The sequence below is a fragment of the Pestalotiopsis fici genome (assembly GCF_000516985.1).
Source record: "Pestalotiopsis fici W106-1 unplaced genomic scaffold PFICI_Scf_1, whole genome shotgun sequence".
Lineage (NCBI taxonomy): Eukaryota > Fungi > Ascomycota > Sordariomycetes > Amphisphaeriales > Sporocadaceae > Pestalotiopsis > Pestalotiopsis fici.
In genome coordinates, this window is record NW_006917091.1 from 6,036,633 (window position 1) to 6,059,044 (window position 22,412).

Below are 22,412 nucleotides of genomic sequence, written 5' to 3' on the forward strand. Positions count from 1 at the left end.
ATGATTTTTGTGTACAGGAAAGTTTCTGAAGCTCATAAATCCCAATTCAATGTTAATAGTGAGTGTTGCTCGATACTTTATATGGAAAGAGTCGAGGGAAAGCATCCCGAGCAAAAGGTCAATTTGCAGCCATGGACCTGACAGATGAGCGGTTCTGGAATGCGGTGTTGCCATTCACTCCGGCTGGGCCAGTCATCAACAACACTTTATTTCTGGCACTACTACACTTTGTTCCTGAGCTGACCTTGATGCGGGACCGTCCGTCACCAAGCTCAATCACCGATATCCTCAAAGATGAACTTGTCACATTCACATGGTGCTCAGCATGTGCTTTCCTTGGTTGAAAAAAAACGTCCCATTGCTTGCGGGCTCGAAATCTATTCCTGATATCATGCGCTTTTTGTGTATTCTTGACAGTGGTGTACAAATTACCGCTGCAAATGCTATGCCGAATGCTTCTCCCCAGAAAAAAAAAAGACAAAACAAATACCTAGTTATTCTTGCGCCAGTCGATGCTTTTGTTGAATGTAAAGTGTAAACGGAACAGATTGTTACAGCTTGGCCTTGACGGCTGGCGTCTTTCCGTCCTCTGATACCACGACAACGACTACACAGATATCGTCAATCTTGCCGCCGTGCCAGTCCTCTTGGGGATAGTACTTTTGTACTTCCTTTGCAAACGGCCCATCGACGCGCTGATTGAGACTGAGGACTTTGGCTGCAAGAGCAATTTCCACAGCTATAGCGGCCTGAATGGTCGTGGGTCTCTGGACCGAGTCTTCAGCTTGCGTAAAAGGAGCAAGGTTGTCTACCACACGGATTCCGCCGTCTGATAACTTCCAGGCACCGCTTTTGGTCATGACACGGCTCGCCAGTTTCAGAATATCTTGATTAAAGACATTGTCCCAGAGACCGTCGCTGGCAAATACCAAGACATCTCCGTGCTTGAGGTTGTGCGTCGTCACATCCGAGTCCTTGGGATAATCGCAAAGCTGTGCGCCTCCAAACGCTGCGGCTCTAGCCAACATGCTGGCGGGCACCACAGAGAGCTGATACGGGGTATTGAAAGCGTGAGTTTGCGGCTCCGAGTAATTGTGCACGGCATTGAGGCGAAGGTGAATGAAGCCCGAGTCTCCCAAATTCGCAACCTCGAGCTTTCCGTCTTCCGAGGCAATGGCTACGCACGCCGTGCTGCCGCCCGCGTGTATGCTCTTGTCGTTGCAGACCTCGTCATATCCCTTTTGCATCAGCCCCTTTGCTGACAGGTTCGGGGCGGCGCCTGGTTTGTGCTCGTATGCTGCCAATGCCATGTAATCGCAAAAGCTGTGGGAGAAATCTGCAGGATCGACGCCGCTCTCTTCCCAGCCGCCGACACCATCTGCTACGCCCAGAGCCACGGCGTTGGTGTCGCCGACCCGTGCGATGAAAAAAGCATCCTGTCCGCTGGCCGGCCGCTTCGATTTGGGACGCTTGATCTGTGGTTGTATGCGATTATATGGGTTGAAATGAAAGACATTGCTCGTAGGATCTAATCTGTTGTTCTTGCCAGCAAAGGATGCAGCAACATTGTAGGTGAATTTGCGCATGGCGGGTTCAGAGTCTTGTGAGTGCAATATTGTTTGCGCCGAGAAGGACCGAGTATGATGTAATAGTGAAGCGTTCGAGGAGGCGCCTCTGTGGATTGGCGATGATGCTAATTGACGGAGAGTATGAACTGGAGAAGCGAGTGAGTGAATTGTAGATTGACCATCGGAGCTCGAGTTGCATGCGCATACGTTGTTGGTTGAGCAAAGCTCTCCTGGAAAGGACCAGGCGTGGTGCTGCCGTGGTGGCCATCGCTTAGATGAGGCAGTCGAAATGGGATAGCTAGGAACCCCAACAACTGCTCATCTACACATAATGCCTCGCTCGCTCGTGATGATATTCTCCTCAATGTGCGTATAATGGGAGATGGTGAGATACTCGTGTACGGTAATCGAAAACGTCGCCGACAGGTGAAAATTAAAAGAATGTTGCCTTGCGTTTGGGATTTAGTGTGGTCGTAAAGTTTCTTTCTCTTGTCGCGAACTCAGACATTCTCAGCCTGTACAATTAGCACTAAGATCTACACTTTCCCGTACCTACGTATGTACTAGAGCTGCCCACTATCTTATCACGACGCGCAAGGAACTCCAGTCGATTTGAAATGAACGACACCAAACAACACCCGGTGCTTTCCGAGGGACCCATAGCCAATGTCTTCATCGAGGTAAGGAAAGCTCCATCCGAATGGTGCCAGCTGAATAGCCAGAGTTCGACAGCTGCCAAAGCTCTTTGCCAATTATCCCGGATCTGTCTCGTGTCTGTCCGAGCCACTTTGGGTTGCTTAGGAAGAGGCGGACCGTGATTGGTCGATGACAGCCGAGGAAAGGAAAGGGAAGGACAGACATTATTGGCACGGGGCCCCAGCACTGTGCGATCGGGTCGGAAGCATGCGAGGTCCATTCAAGTCGATGATGATTTCGACATCCTCAATTCGTTGCCACCACCTACCACTACCGTTAGTTTAGACTGCACCCAAAGCGCGACTTTTCCCATCGAGAAGGACGAACCTTGGCTGGTTTCTTGTCCCCCTCTGATCCGAATCCCGTCGTCTGCGTCTCTCGAGCAGTTGGCATTGATATCGATTGACTCGCTTTTACTTTTGCACCTTTTTGCAAAAACATCTCTTTTGTCTCCAATTCTTCTTCTTCTTCTTCTTCCACAATCAGATCGCCCGCAATGGCAGCTCTCCGCTCTACCTCATCGAGGCTCCTGGCCTCGGCCTCGCGACCGGCCTTTGTCAAGCCTGCCGCCATCTTCTCCCGCTCAATGGCTTCGGTCGGTGATGCCACCGTCCAGGCTACCCCCAAGGGCGCCGACGACTCCCGCATGAAGACCTTCCAGATCTACAGATGGAACCCCGACCAGCCCACCGAGAAGCCGCGGATGCAGTCCTACACCCTCGACCTCAACAAGACCGGACCCATGGTGCTCGACGCCCTCGTGCGCATCAAGAACGAGGTCGACCCGACCCTGACCTTCCGCCGGAGTTGCCGTGAGGGTATCTGCGGCTCCTGCGCCATGAACATCAATGGCACCAACACACTGGCTTGCCTGTGCAGAATACCTACCGACACCAAGGACATGAAGATTTACCCCTTGCCTCACACCTACGTCGTCAAGGATCTCGTGCCCGACTTGACGCACTTTTACAAGCAATACAAGTCCATCAAGCCTTACCTGCAGAGAGATACTCCCGCACCTGATGTATGTCCATGGACTCGACTTATGAATCTTGAGTTAGTAAACTATGACTAACACCTTTTGACTATAGGGCAGGGAATACCGCCAGAGCAAGGCCGACCGCAAGAAGCTTGACGGTCTGTACGAGTGTATCCTGTGCGCCTGCTGCTCAACGTCGTGCCCGTCGTACTGGTGGAACTCGGAGGAGTACCTGGGCCCTGCCATCCTGCTGCAGTCGTACCGCTGGCTCGCCGACTCGCGTGACGAGCGCAAGGGTGAGCGCAAGGCCGCCCTCGACAACTCCATGAGCTTGTACCGATGCCACACCATTCTCAACTGCACACGGACTTGCCCCAAGGGTCTCAACCCCGGTCTCGCCATTGCCGAGATCAAGAAGGAGATGTCTTTCTAAGCAATAAAAGTCAAATGTTTATCCGACTTTGAAGCTGGGGAAAAGAGAGAGAGTGAGAGAGAGGGAGAAAATTGCTGGAGAGAAGTAGGGGCGTGCAGTGGATGATACCAGAAGAGACAGAGATACAGACTATTGTACAAATTTTCTACGACTTACGTGCCGCCGGAGTTTCGTCCAGGGTTGGTTGTACGTTATCACACCGTGTTCCTTTGTTCGAGCATGGTTTGGAGTTTATATTATACAATCAAAGAGCAATAAACACTACAACAGTCGGACAGTTTACAAACAAGTCGTGCCAGTTAAGGTCCGTCGACACGAATGTCATTCAACGAAAGTCATTGATTGCCTCGGCTCATCCAAGTGCGTACATACATTCATAACATTACATCTGACAGTCATCTATTGCCCTTCCCATGCAGCCAAAATTGCAACGCCAAAGGGGGAAAAGTAAACTTTAACGTTCAATCTAGACTAATCAAGTCCTGCTCCTCCTCACTCGCGACAACTTTGCACATCTTATCCGCCTTGGCTCTTGCCATCTTGACGCCCTCCGTGCCGTTTTCGTCTCGCACGGGATTTTCGCCCGCATGGCTGCGCTGTCTCATCAAGAGGGCGTTTCCGTTTCTGTGGGCCGACAGTTTCTTGGAGGAAGTGGAGTACGAGGAGGGACCCTTGATCCTCTTCTTGTCCTTGGTCATTTTGCTGGCGCGCTTTGCCTCTTCCATCATCGTCATCATGTGGCGTTCGAGACTTTGCCGCTGCTGGTGTTGGTGGTGGTGCTGCGGCTCGGTGAGCTCGGCAATCTCCTGCTTCTCTGGCTGCTCGGTCAGCGGCGGCGCTCGGGAGGAAGAGGACGAGGAAGAGTGCGGACCAACGAGCACCAGACCGGCGGGATACCTCAGGGTGCCATTGAGATTCAGGGACTGGTGCACCTCGGCCATGGCCTTTTCGTACCCGTGCTTCTCAGCCTTGTACCACTTCGGCCAGTCAGACAGGCCCACGGCGCTGAGCCCTTCGAGCGTCTTTGGCATCTCGTGGACGTACTTGCACTCGGCGCCGTACTTGCACGTGTTGTGGTGGCACCAGTGCCGACAGTAAGTTGTGCTGCTGCCAGTGCCCGCTGACGACGAGGTGCGCGTGTTGTTATTGTTGTTATTGGTGGGGTGGTGTTGGTGGTTCGTCGTGCTGCCGCCAGTAGTAGAGTAGCCCAGTACATCGTACCTCGAGCTACCACTGGTGCTGACATTGTTGCTGCCATTGCCATTGCCGCCACGATGATGAGAGATTGCCAGAGACCTCGAAGGCTGCGAGGGCGAATATCTGCTGCTAGAAGGCAGACTCTTCTTCAAACGATATGCTTGCTGATCACCGGAGGGTACGGTTCTCTTGCGGGTAAGCGTGCTGTAAGGATTATAGAGCTCGCGGGGCCGGGCTGGAACAGAGGAGGGAATTCGAGGGTTTAGGTCCGCAGTAGGGCTTGGGGGTATTTGCTTTCGTGTGACGAGAGAAGGAGTATTGGTAGTCCGCGGTGCATGGCGGCTTTCCTGAATACCTTCCTTGACTCGCAAGCTAGGGAATGTCTCCTTGTCAGGGCTGCTCGATAGGACAGACTCACATGCCTCGGACGAAGCCGAGCTAGCAGGGTGATCGTAACTGCTGTCATCTTGGCGACTCGAGTCCGACCCCAACATATCATCGTGACCGGTGCCTTGCTTTCCGGTATTCGCATCAAGCTCTCCAGGGGCTGTGCTGATTATATCACTTCCGTGGTGCTGAGGGGTCCTCTGACTGTGCCCACGAGGGTTCGAGTCATTTCCACAGTGGGCAGTTGTGATGATATGGCGCCCGCTCGAGGCTCCGACATGTTGATACTTGATTTTGTCAAGTCTCGATGTCATTCGGGGCTCAGAGGCGCCGTCGTCATCATCGTCATCATCGTCATCATCACCATCGTCGTCATGGTAAATGACACACACGTTATAAGTGTCAAAGTCCTTGGTACTCTCGCCTAGGTTTGTAAGGCCCTTCATGTGCTCGGGGCTGAGCTCGCGAGGTACACCAGTTATTTCCAGCCAGGAAGGTAGCTGGTCAATCGGAATCAGTGGCACCATGGCGCCCTTGGTCGTCACGGTACCCGAAGCAGTGTGTTTGGTGACGTCTGGACGAACCAGAAAGTATCGAGGCAACTGACCAGTCAACGATGAGGACTCTGAGGTCGGCTCCATCATGGCACGGTTACGGTTTTCCTCGTGATCACGGCCTTGCTCAATCTTCGAGGCCATGATTGCTAACAATTGATCAGGCCAAGCAACAAGGCGTCGCTAATGGATGAAGATTGAAAAAGTTTAAGCAGAGGATCTGAGCAGGTCAATTGAAGATGGGTAATCTCGCTCAATGATGCTGCTGCCGTGGAACTATTAAAAGTGGCCCAGTTTCAGCACGATGTTGTCGTTCAAAACAGATTGGTATTGTATCACAGTATGAACTTTGGCAGACGACAGGAAACCGGGGGAATCCACCGAAGGCTTGTAAATCGTTTCCTTGTCGATTGAGGACCAGGCGGAGATGTCAGTTTATGTAGTGGAACTTGTTGTTTGCCAGTAGTAGCTTGCGATCCAAATCAACAGGGTTTGTCATGCAGGTGTTCAGACCAATCCGATCCAGGCACATTGTGATTGCTTTTTTGTGTGTGGACTTTTGTGTGTGATTGATGGTAAAACGGATAGCCCAGGTCTTTGTGCATATGACTGATGGAGCTTCTGTCATTTTTCACCCCTAGGCTTGGCGAGACTCAACTCTCACTTTTGCTTCAAGTCCGTCTACACAAAAGCCAAGCTGACGGGGGCCTTCCTGCAGCTCAACTTCTCGTTTGACCCATCGGCCAGCCTTCCTGCCAGAGTCAGCCTGCGAGGCCCCGTCGCCACGTTCAGCCTCTTGCGGCTCTTCCTCTTCGTCGCTGCTGTCTCCCGTCTCGTCATCGAAACCAGCAACTGGGTCCCATTCCCCAGTTTCCCAGATCAAACGCAGGCTGATCGGCTCCTGGGCAAATAATCTGCCAGCAATCCCCTTGACACGGTAGATGTCAAAGCTTTTGGGGATCTGGATTATTCTCTCAGCGTTGTCCTTTCCATCATGGGGGTGGAAGATGAATTGAACTGTGATAAGACGAGCTTCTAGGAACGAGGGATTGATCTCCTTTTGCCTGTTGACAACGGGTGGGCCATACAATTCAACCAGCTGAGTATAGCGCTTGTGGTTCAATAAAACCTGGGGCTCTTCGTTCTCAGGGACTGCAGCGAGGTGTTTCCCTATACGTGCTAGGTAAAACATTTCTGCATCTTGCCGGTCATTTGCAGAAATATTGCCAAAGTTTAGAGCTTTGAGATTTGCTAACCGACCCACAGTTATCATGTAGGCTTCCTCGGTGACTGTCTTGGACTGTGTGGAGTGGTCGGGATCTGGATTATCATAGATTGGATTGTGCGTAAATCGCAAATGGGTGAGCCCCGGGAAACAGGAGGGAAGATTGTCGACAAAGGACCACGAAGAAACTTTGTTGTAGGATATATCCAGGTATTGCAAACTCGATGAAAAGACAGGCTGCTCTGCAGATGATTCAGAGGTGATGGCTGCGATATTGTTGCCCTTTAGATGAAGGTTCCGCAGCGCCTGCAACTTGCCGAGACATGCCACGTCTGCAAGCGAGGTAAAGTCGTTGAACTCAAGACTCAGCGAAAGCAATGTTGAAGATAGGGTCCCCACTGGGACTTGTGGTAAGAGAGAGAGTTGATTGACGTCAGCAGAGAGCGTAGCCAGAGATTGGAACTTGGAAGAGGCATGACATATCTCTTCCCAGGTCAGCAGCGTCTCCTCAAGAGCCAACTCCTTGACATCCTTGAATATCGTTTGCGCATGGGCGAGCTTTTCGTCTTCTAGTATATCAACAAAACGGTTGCCACTTATTTGTTGTCAGCTTTCCCGCTCATGATGTAGATAAATCAATAACAAGAAAGTAAAAGCAATTGTTAACGTACTTTAGGCGGAGATTCCTCAGAATTGGCAGCTCTGAACATATGTTTACCACTGTCTCGAACTTGGTGAAAAGGTTTCGGCTGAGGTCAAGCTCGACCGTCTTGGGGCAGGTCGCGACAATGCGCTGGTCTCCCTCGGCATATGGATACGCAATGCGAGTGCCGTCGAGGATGACAAACTTGAGCTCTGCCAGGTTGGCCTGTTGGCGCTGAATCTTCTGAAAGCCGACCTCCTCGGCGATCTTTCCGGAGAACCTAATCTGTGCACTTGCTGCCGACACTTCTCCAGTATATTTGTCCTGGAGCGCGGCGACAAAGCTCTGCGGTCGGTCTGCAGATCTCGTTGGACGCACAAAGGATGCCGCGGTGGGCGATTTGGATTTGCCTGGCACCTGTCAGACTTGAAATATACTACAATGAGCGATAGACTCACAGGAAAAGTATCGAGTCCCTTTATGGGAGCCATCGTGTTTGCCGCGTGTTGCGTCGTCCCATTCTACACCGATCCAGGAGCCCGAGGTGCCGGCCACTTCACCGAGATATCGGACTGTACAGATGGCGCCGTCATAAGACAGCCGATCGCCCACTTTGACAGCCGAAGTCATTTGAAAAAAATGGTGGCAATTTCAATATATTCAGTCACCTCTCGTATAGAACCATTAGCTGAAGTATACAACTTGTTTTTTGTTGAAAGGGTCGGCATGTGGTTGAAATGGTTTTGTGGATCTCACCTCGGAGCCTAGGCACCAAAATTCTGGATCATTTGGTTGTCACTGCACTGCAGCAGCTTAGCTACAGGCAGGTAAGTATTTGCCTACAGGACCGATGCGCTTTCCGCATGACATTGCGCAACATAACAAAGCACCAACACAATATCTCACTTGAGAAATGGAGAAAGTCTTGTTCCTTTTCTTTTTTTTCTGAGAGAAAAATGATTGTGTTTCTTTTTTTACATTCAACATCGAGATGGCTTGCTAACTAAACAGGTTCCACAAATTTACAGCTTGGTCTTGGTCGCACCAACAACCTTCATGAGAGCCCGGCCGTTGCTCAGACACACCTTTCCGCCCTCGATGCTGGTCACGAATCTGATCTCCTCCCATCCGTCCTTGATCTCGCCCGTCTTCCACACTTGAGTCACCAGCTTGTCGCCGGGCTTGACTGGGCTGGCAAAGCGGGCCTGGAACTCCTTGATGTTCTTGGGGTCGCTGGCACCCAGACTCTTGAGCAGACCGTGTGCAGTGGAGTTGAAGGAGTAGAGACCGTGGATGATGGCACCTCCAAAGCCCATCTTCTTGCCGGGCTCTGGGTGAGCGTGCAGCGGGTTGTAGTCACCATTTAGTCGGTACAGCAGCGCAGTCTCCTGCGTCGTCTGGTCCTCAAAAGTGACGTCGGGGGTCTTGCCCTTTGGTGGAGGGAAGTTCTCCGTGGCGGGGCCCTTGGGACCACCCCAGTTGCCCTGCGCGACAAAGAAGGCGCTGCCAATGGCACGCGAGTAGACCTCACCGGTACTGACCTCGACCAGGTCGGTCTGCGTCTCGACAACGGAGCCAGGGCGGCCCTTGTCGTAGACGCCAATCACCTTGTTGCGGATCTCAAACTTCTTGCCCTCTGACGAGGTGGGCAGAGGCTTGAGAAACTGGATCAGCCGCTGGCCGTCCACCACTCTGCGCGAGTCAAAGTCCGGAACACCGGGAATCTTGACAGCCTTCTGGGCAGCGTAGAAATCAACAACCTCCTGGGTGTTGGTCTTGAAGGCTACAAATCGGTCAGGTTTGGGCGTTGCTTATGATAACACACAAGTGGAGCAACGACTTACGTAGGATGATGGGGTAGGTAGGGAAGACGGCAAAGTCGGGGTCCAGCTCCTGGAAACATGTTAGCGAATATTCGGTCACGTAGAGCAAGACCAGTCACTCGGACGTACGTAGAGGAAGTGAAGCTCCTCGTGCGTGCAACCAATGCTGTTGGCGAAGAGGAGAGCATCACGCTTCAGCCAGGTCGCCTCCTTGGCAGGATACTCAAAACCGACACCTGGGCCACTCATATTGGACTGTTTGATTTCAGATGGAGAATATTGATTGAGTAGAGGAAGAAAAATGTCAGTTATGATATATGTATTCAGAGTAGGAAAAACTATATGCCTTGATGATTTATACTGGAATAGATTATGAGACGGCGTGGGTGAGATCCGTGGAGCGTAGCCGCCTTTTCTAATGATCCCCTCTGCCGAGGTTCGAGTGTGGAGAAACCTTTCTGGAGAAACGTTTCTGGCGCCATCTGGTCAATGGGATGGGCCCTTGAACCTGACCTACCCCAGGTTGAATGGATGCAATGACAAGGGTAAGCTCCTGGGTTACACACATAGTACACCTCTTGTCTTATACACTCTATTGTTTGGTGTACTCTGTCAGGAAAATGGAACGCTTGATTCAAAGCAGCTGACAATTATCGAGTAATCCGGTTGATAGTCCTGATTACTGAATTGTGAGGTGTAATAATAGTCAATCGTAGGAGAGAAAGTTTGCATTCCATGCACCTACCTACTTAACATACCCACCTGTGAACGCAGTACATTACGTGCTACAGGTACCTTGTTCCCCACAGAGACCCTAAGTCTGTGTGTGTTTGTTGACGGATATCGACCTAATGTAATAGTATCCAATTGAGCTCAAATTGAGACGAGAATTCGATGCGGTAACAAGAGCAACATATTTCAGTACAAGGCCTTTCTTGGATTATTTTAGGGTTGCTATGAAACACGACTTTGATAGGACCAATCACTCGTATCGTCGCGTCCCTTTCTGTTGACCTGCTTGACACTCGTCGCCCCCGCAACTGCATCAAACGCCATAGATTTGTCTGCAACCATATCAAATATTTTTTTTCACTCGACTTGCTCGAAACCCGTCACCCTGCAAAAATAAAGCACTCACATTTTTACCTTGACGGTTGATCCATCAAATCATTCAATCCCACTCAATCAACTACGTCAAGGCGTTGCTGAACTTCTCACTACACAGCTTCGGCTTCGCTAAAGATGGCCAAGAAGAAACGATCGCGCGAGTCGCGCAAACAGGAGTCTAAGAGTGACGGCGATGCGTCCAAGTCGACATAGTATGTCGAGCTTAAGAGCATCAACAGCGCAGACCATCCCAGTATCAAGCAAGAGCCGACACCAAATGGCAAGTCTGAAGAGGGAGAGAATTCCAAGGTTGCCAAGAATGCCCCAGCCAAACCCAAGAAGGGCAAGAAGAAGTCTCATGAAAAGCTACCCGCGCTACTTCAGGAAGTCGACAATCGATGCCACAACATGATTGTATACAGAAATCATCTCGACGAGAAAGTGGCTCGTCTCGCTGAGTGCGAGGATTCTGACGGGCTTCAAGAGTACGAAAAGGCTTTACTCAACTCAAAGACGCTCGAACATAACGAGCAAGAGTTTCTCCGTGAACTGAGAGAGGAGCATGATCGCTTGAGTCAGGGGGATAATGCTCAGCCTGCCGTGGTCCGCTTCTATCACCAGCTGATAGCCAAATTCAAGACGCATCTTGAGAACAACCGCCACCCCATCACTCAGCCTGACCAAGGAACAACGTCGACTGGCCCCTCAACGCAACCAGGCAAATCCAAAAAAGCCAGAAAGAAAGCTAGAAGAAGGGAACTGGGAATTGCTTTGCAACTACGAGAAAAGAGGCGCGCCGAGAGGAAGCCCTATGATACGAGAGCTTCAAGGCGTCGACTGGCTGCTTCGAGCGCAGAGTCCGACCATGACGCTGCTGCCACGGAAACGACCAAACAGTGCCAAAGCCCCACGCCACAAACATCTCAGACACAGTCTCCAGCAGAAGAAGAAGAAGAGGCCGATTCCGGATCCGAGCCCAAGTCCAACTCTGGCGAGCGTGATCTGTTAAAGAATCTGATTGAGCAACTCGGGAAGGAACAACAGCTTAGCCATGAGCTTCGTTCCTCCGCAGTAACTGCCGACATGGACAGCGCACCGAAACAAGAGGATCCATGGTATATCGGCAAAAACGCCTTCAAGCTTATGCGCCGGCGCAGCGAGTTGGACAGGGACCTGGTACAGGAAGCAGCGAGGCAGCATGTGACTGGTGAGCTTTGGAAGCCACGACAGGAGCTCCTCGACAGACAAGCTGCCATTCAAAAACGGGAGGGAAGATTTCTGAAATCGGCAACAGAAGAACACCAAAAGGCAGCACTTCGGCTTGCTAGTAAACCCAGTGTCCAGACCATTGGAAATGAGTTTCGAATTCGCAGAGTGCTAGAAACTTTCCGAGCTCACCTTGGACTGCGTTACCAGCCTGACCCAATCGAAACCACTCGCACGCAGAAGATTGACCCTTACGAATTTGTTTCATCACCGGCTCAGCCTGTCCGAAAGAATAGCCGAAAGAGGAAAGCCATGGAAGCGTCTGGCAGCCCCAGCAAGAAACCCAAGGTTACTAACACTTGCAATAATCATGCGCAAGACGTCGAATCAATAGATGAGGCAGATCAGGAGCCTCATGTATCCCCAGCTGCCGATAGCCAGGAACGAACCTGCTCATTGCGCGACCATATCGAGGCGGGCGAGTTGGAAGAGCGACGTCAGCAGCTTCTCCAGATTGTGGAGCCTTTCCTAGATGATTCTTACATCGTATATGACGCATCACCGCCCACAGGAAGAGCCGCCAGACGAGGAAGAAGGGTGACTGAAGAGGAGGCAAATCTGCCGCGACTTATGAGTGGAGCACTATGTCCCCAAGCAGTTCTCAAGGCCGGCGGTCCCCTAGCTTTACCTACCTCCTCGAAGAAGCAACGAGATCGGGCACGTGCAAAGAGTCCAGCACAGGATGAGAGTGATGCTCATCATTCCGAGGACGAGCCTATATCTTCTCCTGTGGCAATGGACAAATCGGGATCTGTTCGAAGAAGCAAACGTCTTGCCGAAAGTCACGGAACCAAAACGAAAGGGATCAACGCAAAGACACGTTCTTCAAGCCGACCTCGTTCCACGCGTCGAGCCCAAACAAGCCCTCCCGAGTCAGCTCCCGAAGAGTCTCCAACCCAGAACACACTGAAGGCTAGGCGATTAAGCACCACGACAAGAACGCCCTCGTTGCCCCCACCACGATGGAGGGCTGGCTCTGTCGGCCGTGACGAGGCAACACGCATCATTGGTCCCAAGCCGCCGAAAATGGAGGACATTGTCTTCAGAAGCCCAGGAAGTTTGTTCAAGAGTGAAGCACAGCATGTCGTGCGAGAGAGTGGTGACCCCTTTACAGACCTCGTCTCACGAAAGAAGGATCAGAAGCGAGGAGCGCGAGCCTCGTCGGAATGGTTGGGCATAAGTACCACACCCATCCCTCTACCTGTGCTCCCATACAAATTTTCAAGCCCAGCCGTGAAAAGGAAGTTCATGTCAAAGCCAATTTCGACTCGAGAGCAGCTAGGATCCTCCCCAGCCCGTTTCCTACGAGCTGGCACCGAGCCGCCCAGATCAGACGGACCTCAGCACAGAGCAGGTTTAATGGGCACCAAGCACACGGGCTTCGATACTCCATCCACGAGGTCCTCTTTATCATCCACGCCCTCCTCTCGAAGTCTACTTCAGCCTCTTCCCGGAAATTTGCGAGATGATCGCACAGCTCTGGAGGAAGAGAAACGGCGCTGGAGGAGCATGCTTGACCTATGAATGGATTAATGAGCTCGACTTTTCCTAGATTGCGTTGTTCGGCTATGGCGATGCCGTATTTGAGCATAATCAATCTTTCTCGGCACTTGTAGCAAATAGTCGTTAGATGCCATGTTATTTGAGCACTGCAACTGAATTGCTACCTGTCAAGCATTTCATGTTTTTATTTGCTTGGCAAGAGAGGGGAGAGATTCGGAAAGATTCAACGGATTCTTCTGGAGATTTAGTCTGCTTTCATGGGTATCCGGATCGTATCCGAGTTGCGCCTCATTATACCAAGGCTAATTGACATATTTGCTGAGACATGCCTTGTTTGCCGATAACGTCACAGCAAGGGGAGAGGCCTAGGTAGTGTACATACCCCATGCCAGGTAGTTGAGATTGCACTTTGCCCAAAAACTACCGAATGGAGTGAATTGCCTGTAATTGTAATGCCCCAAGCCTTATTCGCGTGCCTATCACTGACTATATTGTACGGATCCTGACTAAAAACCATAACCTGGGGTAATTATTATAAACTTGTACGTTGGAAAACGACCCGATCGCGGAGTATTTGAATCGTGCCAAGTGATGTCTGGCCCAGATCAGGTCCAGATCGCCGAGTCTATCCGCTTTAACGCAAACTTGGACTCGATCCAGTCTCAATAACCCCCGAGAACGACCCGTTGCGACAGTGGACCAGTAATAGCGTCGTTAATTGCTTGGTATCACCACTATCGATTCTCCTACCTAGCCAAGTCCGCGGGGTAAAACACGCCGAAAGGTGTGGAAACTTGGGCGGGTCCGAGATGTGGTTCCCTTGAGATAAAGTCCCAATTCGATTGCCAATGAGATCATTCTTGATTCTCATCAATTGTGTTTTGTGTTTTTTGTTGTCTCTTGTCTACAATTACAATAATTTTTGCGAATAGTGTAGTGGTGTTGTGTGTGCAAGATGGCGGCAGACAAGCTAATTAGTGCCGAGGAAGGTATGTCTCTCAATTATCCTTTAGAAGTATAATTTGCCCTCAGTCGCGAAGCAACCAAACAGACAAATGTCATGACAATCATACGAAAGGTCCCAGATTGGCTAACCTTTGAATTCTTCAGTGCTCAAGCACAACACCCGCGACAGTTGCTGGGTCGTGCTATACGACCATGTCTACGACGTGACGGATTTCCTGTCCGAGCACCCGGGCGGCGCAAAGGTGATCCTTCAGCTCGCCGGTCGCGATGCCACCGAAGAGTACGACCCTATCCACCCGCCGGGCATCCTCGAGGAGAACCTCAAGCCCGAGGCCAAGCTCGGCAAGATCGATCCCCAGACCATTGTCAGCACCACGCCGACGACCACGTCAGAGAGCAGCAGCGCAAAGTTGGAACAAGAGGCGGACCCGCCGCTCGAGAGCCTCTTGAATCTCGACGAGCTCGAGACGCTGGCTACCAAGAAGATGCCCCACAAGGCCTGGGCATACTACTATTCGTCAAGCGACGATACGTTTTCAAAGAGCTACAACAACCAAGTCTATAGAAATATCCTACTCCGGCCACGAGTATTCCTCGATTGCGTCAAGTGCGACTCGTCTACTACTTTATTAGGGCACAATGTGGGACTGCCGCTGTTTGTGGCACCGGCGGCCATGGCGAGACTGGGCCATCCCGATGGCGAGGCCGGCATTGCCCGGGCGGCGGGCAAGTTTGGTGCCCTGCAGATCATCTCGAATAATGCGTCCATGACGCCGGAACAGATTGTGGCGGACGCGGCGCCGGGGCAAATGTTTGGCTGGCAATTATACGTGCAAAACGACAGGAAAAAGAGCGAGGCCATGCTGGCGCGCATCAACAAGATGTCGGACAGGTTCAAGTGCATTATCCTGACCTTGGACGCGCCGGTCCCGGGCAAGAGAGAGTTGGACGAGAAGCAGAGTTTCGTCAACGCGGCCCCCGTGGCCGCTGCCGCAAAAACATCCGACGAGCCGAGCCGGCCGGGCGGAGGCGGCGTCGGCCAACAGCTGTTCTTTGGTACGGCGGCGGACTTGACGTGGAAGGTGACCCTGCCTTGGTTGGCCCAGCACACGAACCTGCCGATTGTACTCAAGGGGTTGCAGACACACGAGGACGCCTATATCGCGACCAAGTATGCGCCACAGGTTCAGGCCATCATCTTGTCGAACCACGGAGGACGTGCTCTAGACACGGCACCTCCTGCAATCCACACGCTCCTCGAGATCCGCAAGTACTGTCCCGACGTCCTCAAGAAGATTGAGGTTTGGGTCGATGGCGGCATCAAGCGTGGAACCGATATTGTCAAGGCATTATGCCTTGGTGCCAAGGGCGTAGGTATTGGCAGAGCGGCTCTGTTTGGCTTGGGTGCCGGTGGTCAGGCAGGAGTCGAGCGGACGTTTGAAAGTAAGTCGAAGGCGTCAGTGCAAAGTGATTGTGTCAGTGGCTAATTCCCGTGGTGCAGTTCTCAAAGGGGAGATGGAAACGTGCATGAGGCTCCTGGGTGCCCCAGATGTCAAATCGCTTGGTCCACAACATGTGAGTTTATTCCCATCATCATCAACATTGACAAAAAAGTCATGGTCTGACAGACGATATCTCTCCAGATCAACACACGCATGGTTGAGCGTGATATTTACGACGGTGACTCCAATTTGGAGAATGGCCTATGGGCCCCAAAGGCAAAGCTGTAGATGCACCAAGTGCATCTAGACCAGAAGAGTCACTGACTCTCCTGACGATACCTACCTAGAACGCTTTTGTATAGATGGTTGCATAGCGCAAGGACTGTTTCTACACGTTCAATGGATACTGTTGAATAATTTGTGGTTTCGTGTTCTTGTTCGTGTTCCAAACGGTGTAAGATTAGCCAAAGAGTGATTGCTGCACTTGAGAGGAAGCACGCACGTGCTCTGCAATGGGCGTATCTGCTTGTCTGCCTCTCGAGGGATGGCTACCAGTTGTAACCAATAGCTGGCCGATGCATCCCACCAAGATCGCCTATCGATCCGGATACTACATGCTCCTCACCCATGACAGGTCAAGTGAATGGCAGGTTCTGGTCCCTGGCGTCATGACTACATGTCAGAATCTCCGAGATGCAAGAAGTAAGCAAGACCCAAACGGATCCGAGAGGGCTGTCAATATCTCCCAGACTCTGGCCTCAAGTCGTGCATGGTGTTGATGGTGTGCCAAAAGGAACCGAGGCAAACGTAGATCTGTAATGTTTCAACAAATTTCCACAGCGTGTTGCGAGGCGCACATGCTTTCGCTTGAAGATGATTTGCCGCTGGCTCGCGTATGCCAGCCACTGTTATCCCTGTCCCCGGAGGAAGCGGACGGTCGGAACAATTAAGCTGACCCAAGTTGGCCATATAATTGACCAGGTAAGCATGAACATGATAATCATGAAAAGAGAGCCAAGTGCAAAGCACATGTCCACATTTTTTTTTTGGCTGGGCTACATAACGATGGGGTTTGCGACTTGTTGGTCGAGCGCTCCCGACAAGTTTTTGGTGGAGGGTGCCAAAAAAGGAAATAACTTGAAAAGGCCGAAACAACAAAAATCGCAATTGCTCAGTCATGTTTCTTGGTGTCTTCTGGTGCCATTGCCAATCGCAACAGTAGTCGGCCAAAGGGTTTAATTCTTTTTCTTTGTATGTTCACATGCCGACGATGATCGATCCACTCGGTAAGTGAGAAAATGGTCAGGTCAGGGACCAGGTACTTAAAACAAAAGAAAGTTATGGGGAAGGGAAGGGGCGGAAAATATGGGGGGAATAGGGCAAGGGACACTTGGCGTGTGGGGAGAGACCAAGAGGAAATCTGGGGTAAAATCAAGTCAAGACAAGAGAAAATGTTCAAGCTTTTCTCTGGGCTATTGATTTAATTATATTGACCTCTACAACCACATGTACACGCGCAAAAGAACATCTTCATGACGTTGAACTGGTCAAATATATTATTCATTCATCCAAATATATTTCCGTGATATCCTTTGTGTTATATTAGAAAAACTAAACCTAAAAGCCAGCCGTCTTCATGGCGGTCGGGCTGGTAGTCATCTCTTGTTTTTGACGCCTCTGTGCGATCGACGCGCTCATTTGATCATAGCCGCCACCTAGCAGCCGAGCTAGACGAAAAGAACTATTGAAGCTCTCTCTACCTTGGACAGGTTTGGCAGGTTGCACTGATTCCATTACTAACGTGAACCCCCTTCTCAGCTCCCGCCTCTACATACACACTCACAAAAAAAGTCTCTCGTCCCTTTGCGACGACCGCCGCCTGGCATGTGCTGCTCCATCTTGCCTCGGGAGGAGCCATTTGGAGACTTCGATTGGCCCCTTGACCCCGGAGGCTCATATAACGCCCCCCCTTGAACAGACGATCCGGTTCTGCGGGGGATGATCTCGGCTCGTCCCAAATGGGAATTACATCCGAGCCCTTTTACTCGTCTCTCCATGAAAGTTTACGAACATCGAATCTCGACTATGCACCTGGCATCTGGATCGGGGCAAGGACTGGGAGGTAGGCCAACTGGGCCAAGAGGTAACCTCGCGCCCCGGGCACAACAAGCAGCAAGAGTCGAGTTGCTCATTCATCATCTGATCTGCTTTTTCTTACCTAGTAGGTGGGTGTGGGTGTGTATCACAATCGTATCACGATTATTCGTCGCGAACCTGCTCCTGTCTTTACTTTTCTGTCCAGTCACGGGCTCATTCGTAGTTGCCAGTCTCTAGCTTTCTTTGGCCGTTTGGTGTGAGAGATCAGGATTCTCCTCAGGGAAACTGCCGTGAACCTCTACGCATCTTTATCCTACCAGTCGCTCGTTTTCTGGTCTTGTTCGTTTCTAGTTCTTCTTTGCTTTTCTTCTCTCCCTCCTCGTTTCTCGTAGCCCTCGCTCAGTATTTGGCTCGCTCGGCTTGCCTTGTGCTGGCTAGGTCAACGACCAAAAGCCCTCGGACGTCAACGCTAAAACTCCTTCAACTTGGCACGGATCTTGAGCAACCACGCTTTATACATGATATACTGAGCTGCCAAAGTGGACAAGATGTCGGACTACAAGAACGGTACAGCGGGCGGCTCCAAGGCCAAGCGTGGCCATTGCAAGAGGTTTTGGTGGGTGTACCTGTTGGTCTTGATTGTCATTATTGTTATTGTTGTTCCTTGCATGTAAGTGGCTTCCGTGACTGCCATGATGGCTATAACCGGTCACTGATTGTTTTTTTCTTTTTTGGCAGAATCCTCATTGCGGTGCCAAAGATGGCTCAATCCAAGGTCAACGATGCCAAATTGACCATCGATGGTGTTGCTGTCACTCAGACGGAGGCGGGCTCCTTTAATTTGGCCATCAACTCTACGATAACCACCGACGGCAGCGCACATGCCACGATAGCTGGCTTCAACGGAACCATGTGGCTGTTGGACACTGACGGTCCGGTTGCCTTTACCTCTATCGAGTTTCCCGAGACGTCTTCCGATGCCGTGGTTCCTGTGAATATTAGCCAGATCGTGACCATCGACCACCTCGACGAGCTCACCACGTTCAACCAGAGACTACTGACCAATGAAACGGTCAATGTCCGAGTGAATGGCAGCACCACGGTCCGCGTGTCTGGAATTGCGCGTGATTATCCCATCACATTCTCCAAGGACATTGCTTTCGCCGGGTTCAAGTCGTTTGCCGGCATCAATGTCACCAACCCGAAAGTGGGATTGACTCAGACAAAGAACTTTAATGCAACGGCAATCATTCCCAACCCCACATTGTGGAGCGTCGACGTGGTAAGTCTATACATACTTTTCAGCCTCTGTATACTCTGACAGCAGCTAACAATGATGGTAACCAGGGCAACACTTCCTTTAGCACCTACTTCAACAACACCAAGATTGGTGTCACCAACATCACCAACATGGTTCTCCAGCCCGGCGACAATGAGTTTCCCATTGAAGGAGACATTTCTCAGCTGGTGATTGTCAATGCGCTTATACAACAACCATACTGCAGCAACGGGGGTGTTCTCCCCTTTGCCATTACTGGTGATTCGGTGGTGAACAACAACGAGTCCATTCCGTGGCTTGCAAACGCCCTATCTGCTTTCAATGTCAGCCTCAATATAGAGATTGGCGCTGCCGTCAAGAGTGCTGGCATCCCACTCTCTTGTGCTGATGCCACAAACTCGACAAAGCTGAGGGTCTAGTCTGGTTAGACATGTAGTTTATGAGCACAATTTGTACAACAGCAATCGAGGGTGGAATCACCACGTCGGAATACTTGCGCCACCACATGACATTTGTGAAATATCAGATGGAAGAGGATGACGTAACGAGGGATCAAAATGTTGTGAGGGAAGAAGCATGACTGTGGACAAACAAAGTGAGGTAGCATGAGCCAGCATTTGGAACCACGGTCTCTGATTTGCGCCATGAGATTCATCGAGTAATGAGACTGATTTTCCACGCCACCTTATTCCACGCTGTCTGCTGTGCTGACAAGGACGATTTGAACGTGATCAATCCTAACAACTGCTTTGAAGCCTCCTCTACACTCATGGCTAGCACGCATCAGATTTCAGCGACGTGTCAACATGTGGCCTGCTTCTCTACCACCATGGTCATGTGCGTACATGATGTCAATCCACACTGTTGATGGGCAAGTCTCCATTCATGTCCAGCTCCCCCAACAAACTCCTCCCAGAGCACATCTGTGACGTGACGAGCAAGGACAGTCCATGGATGCCGGAAAAGGGCACTAGACGGTCCTAACCACTCCCTGTAACGAGGCAGCCACTATGGATGCTTTACCACACTTTCAAGGCGCATCCTCGGCCCACGAATTCTGCACCACGAGAAGGAAAAAACGTCTCCGGTGGGAATTGGTCTCGTGACACTTTCAACCTCCTCGTTGAACTTACTCTTTAGATCTTCCGGTAGTAAGGCCGTTGAGAGTTTTCCCGGGATTGGAGAGAACTGCAGTTTATGTAAAAATTCGGAGAGGATCTGGCATCTTGACGAGAGTTAGTGGAATCCATTCCGACCTCGTCACGCCATCGTCATTGCACAGACGCATGGCCCGGCAAAAGAGTCTTTTTAATGGAGCAAAACATTGGAGAGTACCGAGTTTTCATGCACCGTTGTTGTGTGGTAATTCACATTTTCGGTGAGAGTTCAGTTCGGTCAGGATGGTTTACATGGGATGGCGTCCGGGCATCATGGCTTCACTTTTTGTCTAGTGGCGCCGTTAACCTGCATGGCCGGCCCGGAATGAATGCCAAGCCGGGGGGAGGCAAGAAAGAAAGACGCCAACATGGCCCTCCATGGCCTCCATGTTGTAGGAAGTCCGAAAACAACACTGAGAGTTTGCCGATGCATCGAGAATTCGATCCATGGACATCCCTCGTGACCAAAAACTGAGCTAATTGATGAATTTGTTACATCAGCAAATACACACCTAATCCACGAGACTTTGTCATCAACGCGAGATAAACTTCTATACGGAAAACTTTCATGGAATTACACTTTGTTTTGTAATGAATGGCGTTATTTCAAGCTTTTATATGGACTCAAGGTAACTCCAAATCCGGTAATGCTCCATAGACTTTGCGAAATTCGAGTCAACTGGGGCTACTCGTCAACTCTATAAGAAAATAATAAAGACCGACGATATACATGGTGACTTGTCATGTCTTCTGTAGTCCTTTCGCTCCTTTTCTTGCGCATCTTTATGCCCTAAAGGACCGAGTTTCCTTGCTCCATTCCCTACCCCGAGTCTCCTTCTCGGTGAGCAAGAAAAACATACAAGGATTTTGAACAGACAAAAACCTTGGTGTTCAACGCTACGGCACCTACAAGGCCCGGATGGTGCAGGGCGTTGACAACAAATATCCATAATATCGGCCTTGTCTTTCCCCAACCTCTCTCGATCTTGAGCATACATCACATCAGAGAGAGAGAAAATCGAACCATTGATCAGCGCCGGGGATCCACGATATCGAGAAAAAGAAAATTCGGTCTTGACATTTGGTCTAATGTGGCTTTCGGTGTCAACTCTGGCATGCTCGTCACGGGCTCACAAGCAGAGTTGGACCCTTGTTCTTTCAACCAAGTGTTGTAATGGCTATTGTTTGCCAGAACATGTTCGTATTCCCCATTTGTAGATACACACCCTACACATGGAGTTCTACAGAGAGTTACACATTTTGATTTTAGGACAGCGGCTGGACCGATGGGAATGATTTCTTTAGACTTTGGGGATACAGTCGCCCATAAAAGAAAAAAGGAGGGGGAAAAAGAAAGAGAGAGAAAAGAAATACAGTTGATTTTCTTTTCCTTCTTGATTAGTGATACGAGTTCCTGTACCACGGCCCGCGTCTCTTGTCAAGCCCGTCTGTCGGTGGGCTTTTCGGCGCTACACATATATATACTCATGGGACAATAGACAGAAGCAAGCCCTCTTTTCTTTGGGTAGATTGGCCTGGTGGCTGGCCGCCATGTATGATCAGGGGGCTTGATGCCAAGTGCATACCTTTTCCCATGTGTAACTTGAACTCGTTGTTCTTGTCTAGATTCAGCAGGCACGCGGGCTAGTCTATAAGATACACATTGGAAAAAAAAAAACCCCCTCCCCTTTTCGGTCAGTGGCTGCGAATGGCAGGGCAAGTGTATAACCAAGCTACCGAGCAGTGTTCTCCATCAAGCTTGTGCATCATAGATGGATGGGTGTCAAGATAGAGGGGCGAACTTGTCGAAATAAATCCGATTAAACGAATATAAAATAAAATAGAATGCAAGTAAATGAACCCCCCCGAGTTGTACTATCTTGCCCTCATGATTCAAAGTTTTTCACTTAAGCTTTGGTTAACAACAGATCACCCAACCCAAAGTATAATAAAGAATAAACAAAGAAAAAGGAGAGAGAGAAAAAAAAAAGGGCCGAGCTAAGCTAAAGTCAGGGGTAGACAGAGTCAGGGTACCGTCTTGTCTTTGCGGGAGTCAGCCCGTCAGTCACACGTGGGATTTCGCAAATCAC

The 22,412-nt window shown here is 50.6% G+C and overlaps 8 protein-coding genes across 8 annotated transcripts; 4 read left to right on the plus strand and 4 right to left on the minus strand.

Moving 5' to 3' along the window:
* Positions 1-551: 551 nt before the first annotated feature.
* On the minus strand, positions 552-1,586 carry PFICI_01778 (uncharacterized protein; the record flags this gene model as incomplete). The annotated part of the gene is made up of 1 exon (XM_007830359.1): positions 552-1,586. The coding sequence occupies one exon, from the start codon at positions 1,584-1,586 to the stop codon at positions 552-554; it is 1,035 nt and encodes a 344-aa protein (XP_007828550.1).
* A 1,174-nt stretch (positions 1,587-2,760) lies between these two features.
* Positions 2,761-3,676, plus strand: PFICI_01779 (Succinate dehydrogenase [ubiquinone] iron-sulfur subunit; the record flags this gene model as incomplete). The annotated part of the gene is made up of 2 exons (XM_007830360.1): positions 2,761-3,288; positions 3,356-3,676. The coding sequence occupies 2 exons, from the start codon at positions 2,761-2,763 to the stop codon at positions 3,674-3,676; spliced, it is 849 nt and encodes a 282-aa protein (XP_007828551.1).
* Positions 3,677-4,137: 461 nt separating this feature from the next.
* Positions 4,138-5,958, minus strand: PFICI_01780 (uncharacterized protein; the record flags this gene model as incomplete). The annotated part of the gene is made up of 1 exon (XM_007830361.1): positions 4,138-5,958. One exon carries the CDS (start codon positions 5,956-5,958, stop codon positions 4,138-4,140), a length of 1,821 nt encoding a protein of 606 aa, XP_007828552.1.
* A 493-nt stretch (positions 5,959-6,451) lies between these two features.
* PFICI_01781 (uncharacterized protein) lies at positions 6,452-8,312 on the minus strand (the record flags this gene model as incomplete). Its single annotated transcript, XM_007830362.1, has 3 exons — positions 6,452-7,634; positions 7,711-8,092; positions 8,141-8,312. 3 exons carry the CDS (start codon positions 8,310-8,312, stop codon positions 6,452-6,454), a joined length of 1,737 nt encoding a protein of 578 aa, XP_007828553.1.
* A 392-nt stretch (positions 8,313-8,704) lies between these two features.
* Positions 8,705-9,754, minus strand: PFICI_01782 (uncharacterized protein; the record flags this gene model as incomplete). Its single annotated transcript, XM_007830363.1, has 3 exons — positions 8,705-9,465; positions 9,527-9,575; positions 9,635-9,754. 3 exons carry the CDS (start codon positions 9,752-9,754, stop codon positions 8,705-8,707), a joined length of 930 nt encoding a protein of 309 aa, XP_007828554.1.
* A 993-nt stretch (positions 9,755-10,747) lies between these two features.
* On the plus strand, positions 10,748-13,402 carry PFICI_01783 (uncharacterized protein; the record flags this gene model as incomplete). The annotated part of the gene is made up of 2 exons (XM_007830364.1): positions 10,748-10,824; positions 10,867-13,402. The coding sequence occupies 2 exons, from the start codon at positions 10,748-10,750 to the stop codon at positions 13,400-13,402; spliced, it is 2,613 nt and encodes an 870-aa protein (XP_007828555.1).
* Positions 13,403-14,336: 934 nt separating this feature from the next.
* Positions 14,337-16,077, plus strand: PFICI_01784 (uncharacterized protein; the record flags this gene model as incomplete). The annotated part of the gene is made up of 4 exons (XM_007830365.1): positions 14,337-14,370; positions 14,492-15,790; positions 15,849-15,922; positions 15,991-16,077. 4 exons carry the CDS (start codon positions 14,337-14,339, stop codon positions 16,075-16,077), a joined length of 1,494 nt encoding a protein of 497 aa, XP_007828556.1.
* A 2,357-nt stretch (positions 16,078-18,434) lies between these two features.
* PFICI_01785 (uncharacterized protein) lies at positions 18,435-19,584 on the plus strand (the record flags this gene model as incomplete). The annotated part of the gene is made up of 3 exons (XM_007830366.1): positions 18,435-18,556; positions 18,625-19,168; positions 19,234-19,584. 3 exons carry the CDS (start codon positions 18,435-18,437, stop codon positions 19,582-19,584), a joined length of 1,017 nt encoding a protein of 338 aa, XP_007828557.1.
* Between the last annotated feature and the right edge of the window lie 2,828 nt (positions 19,585-22,412).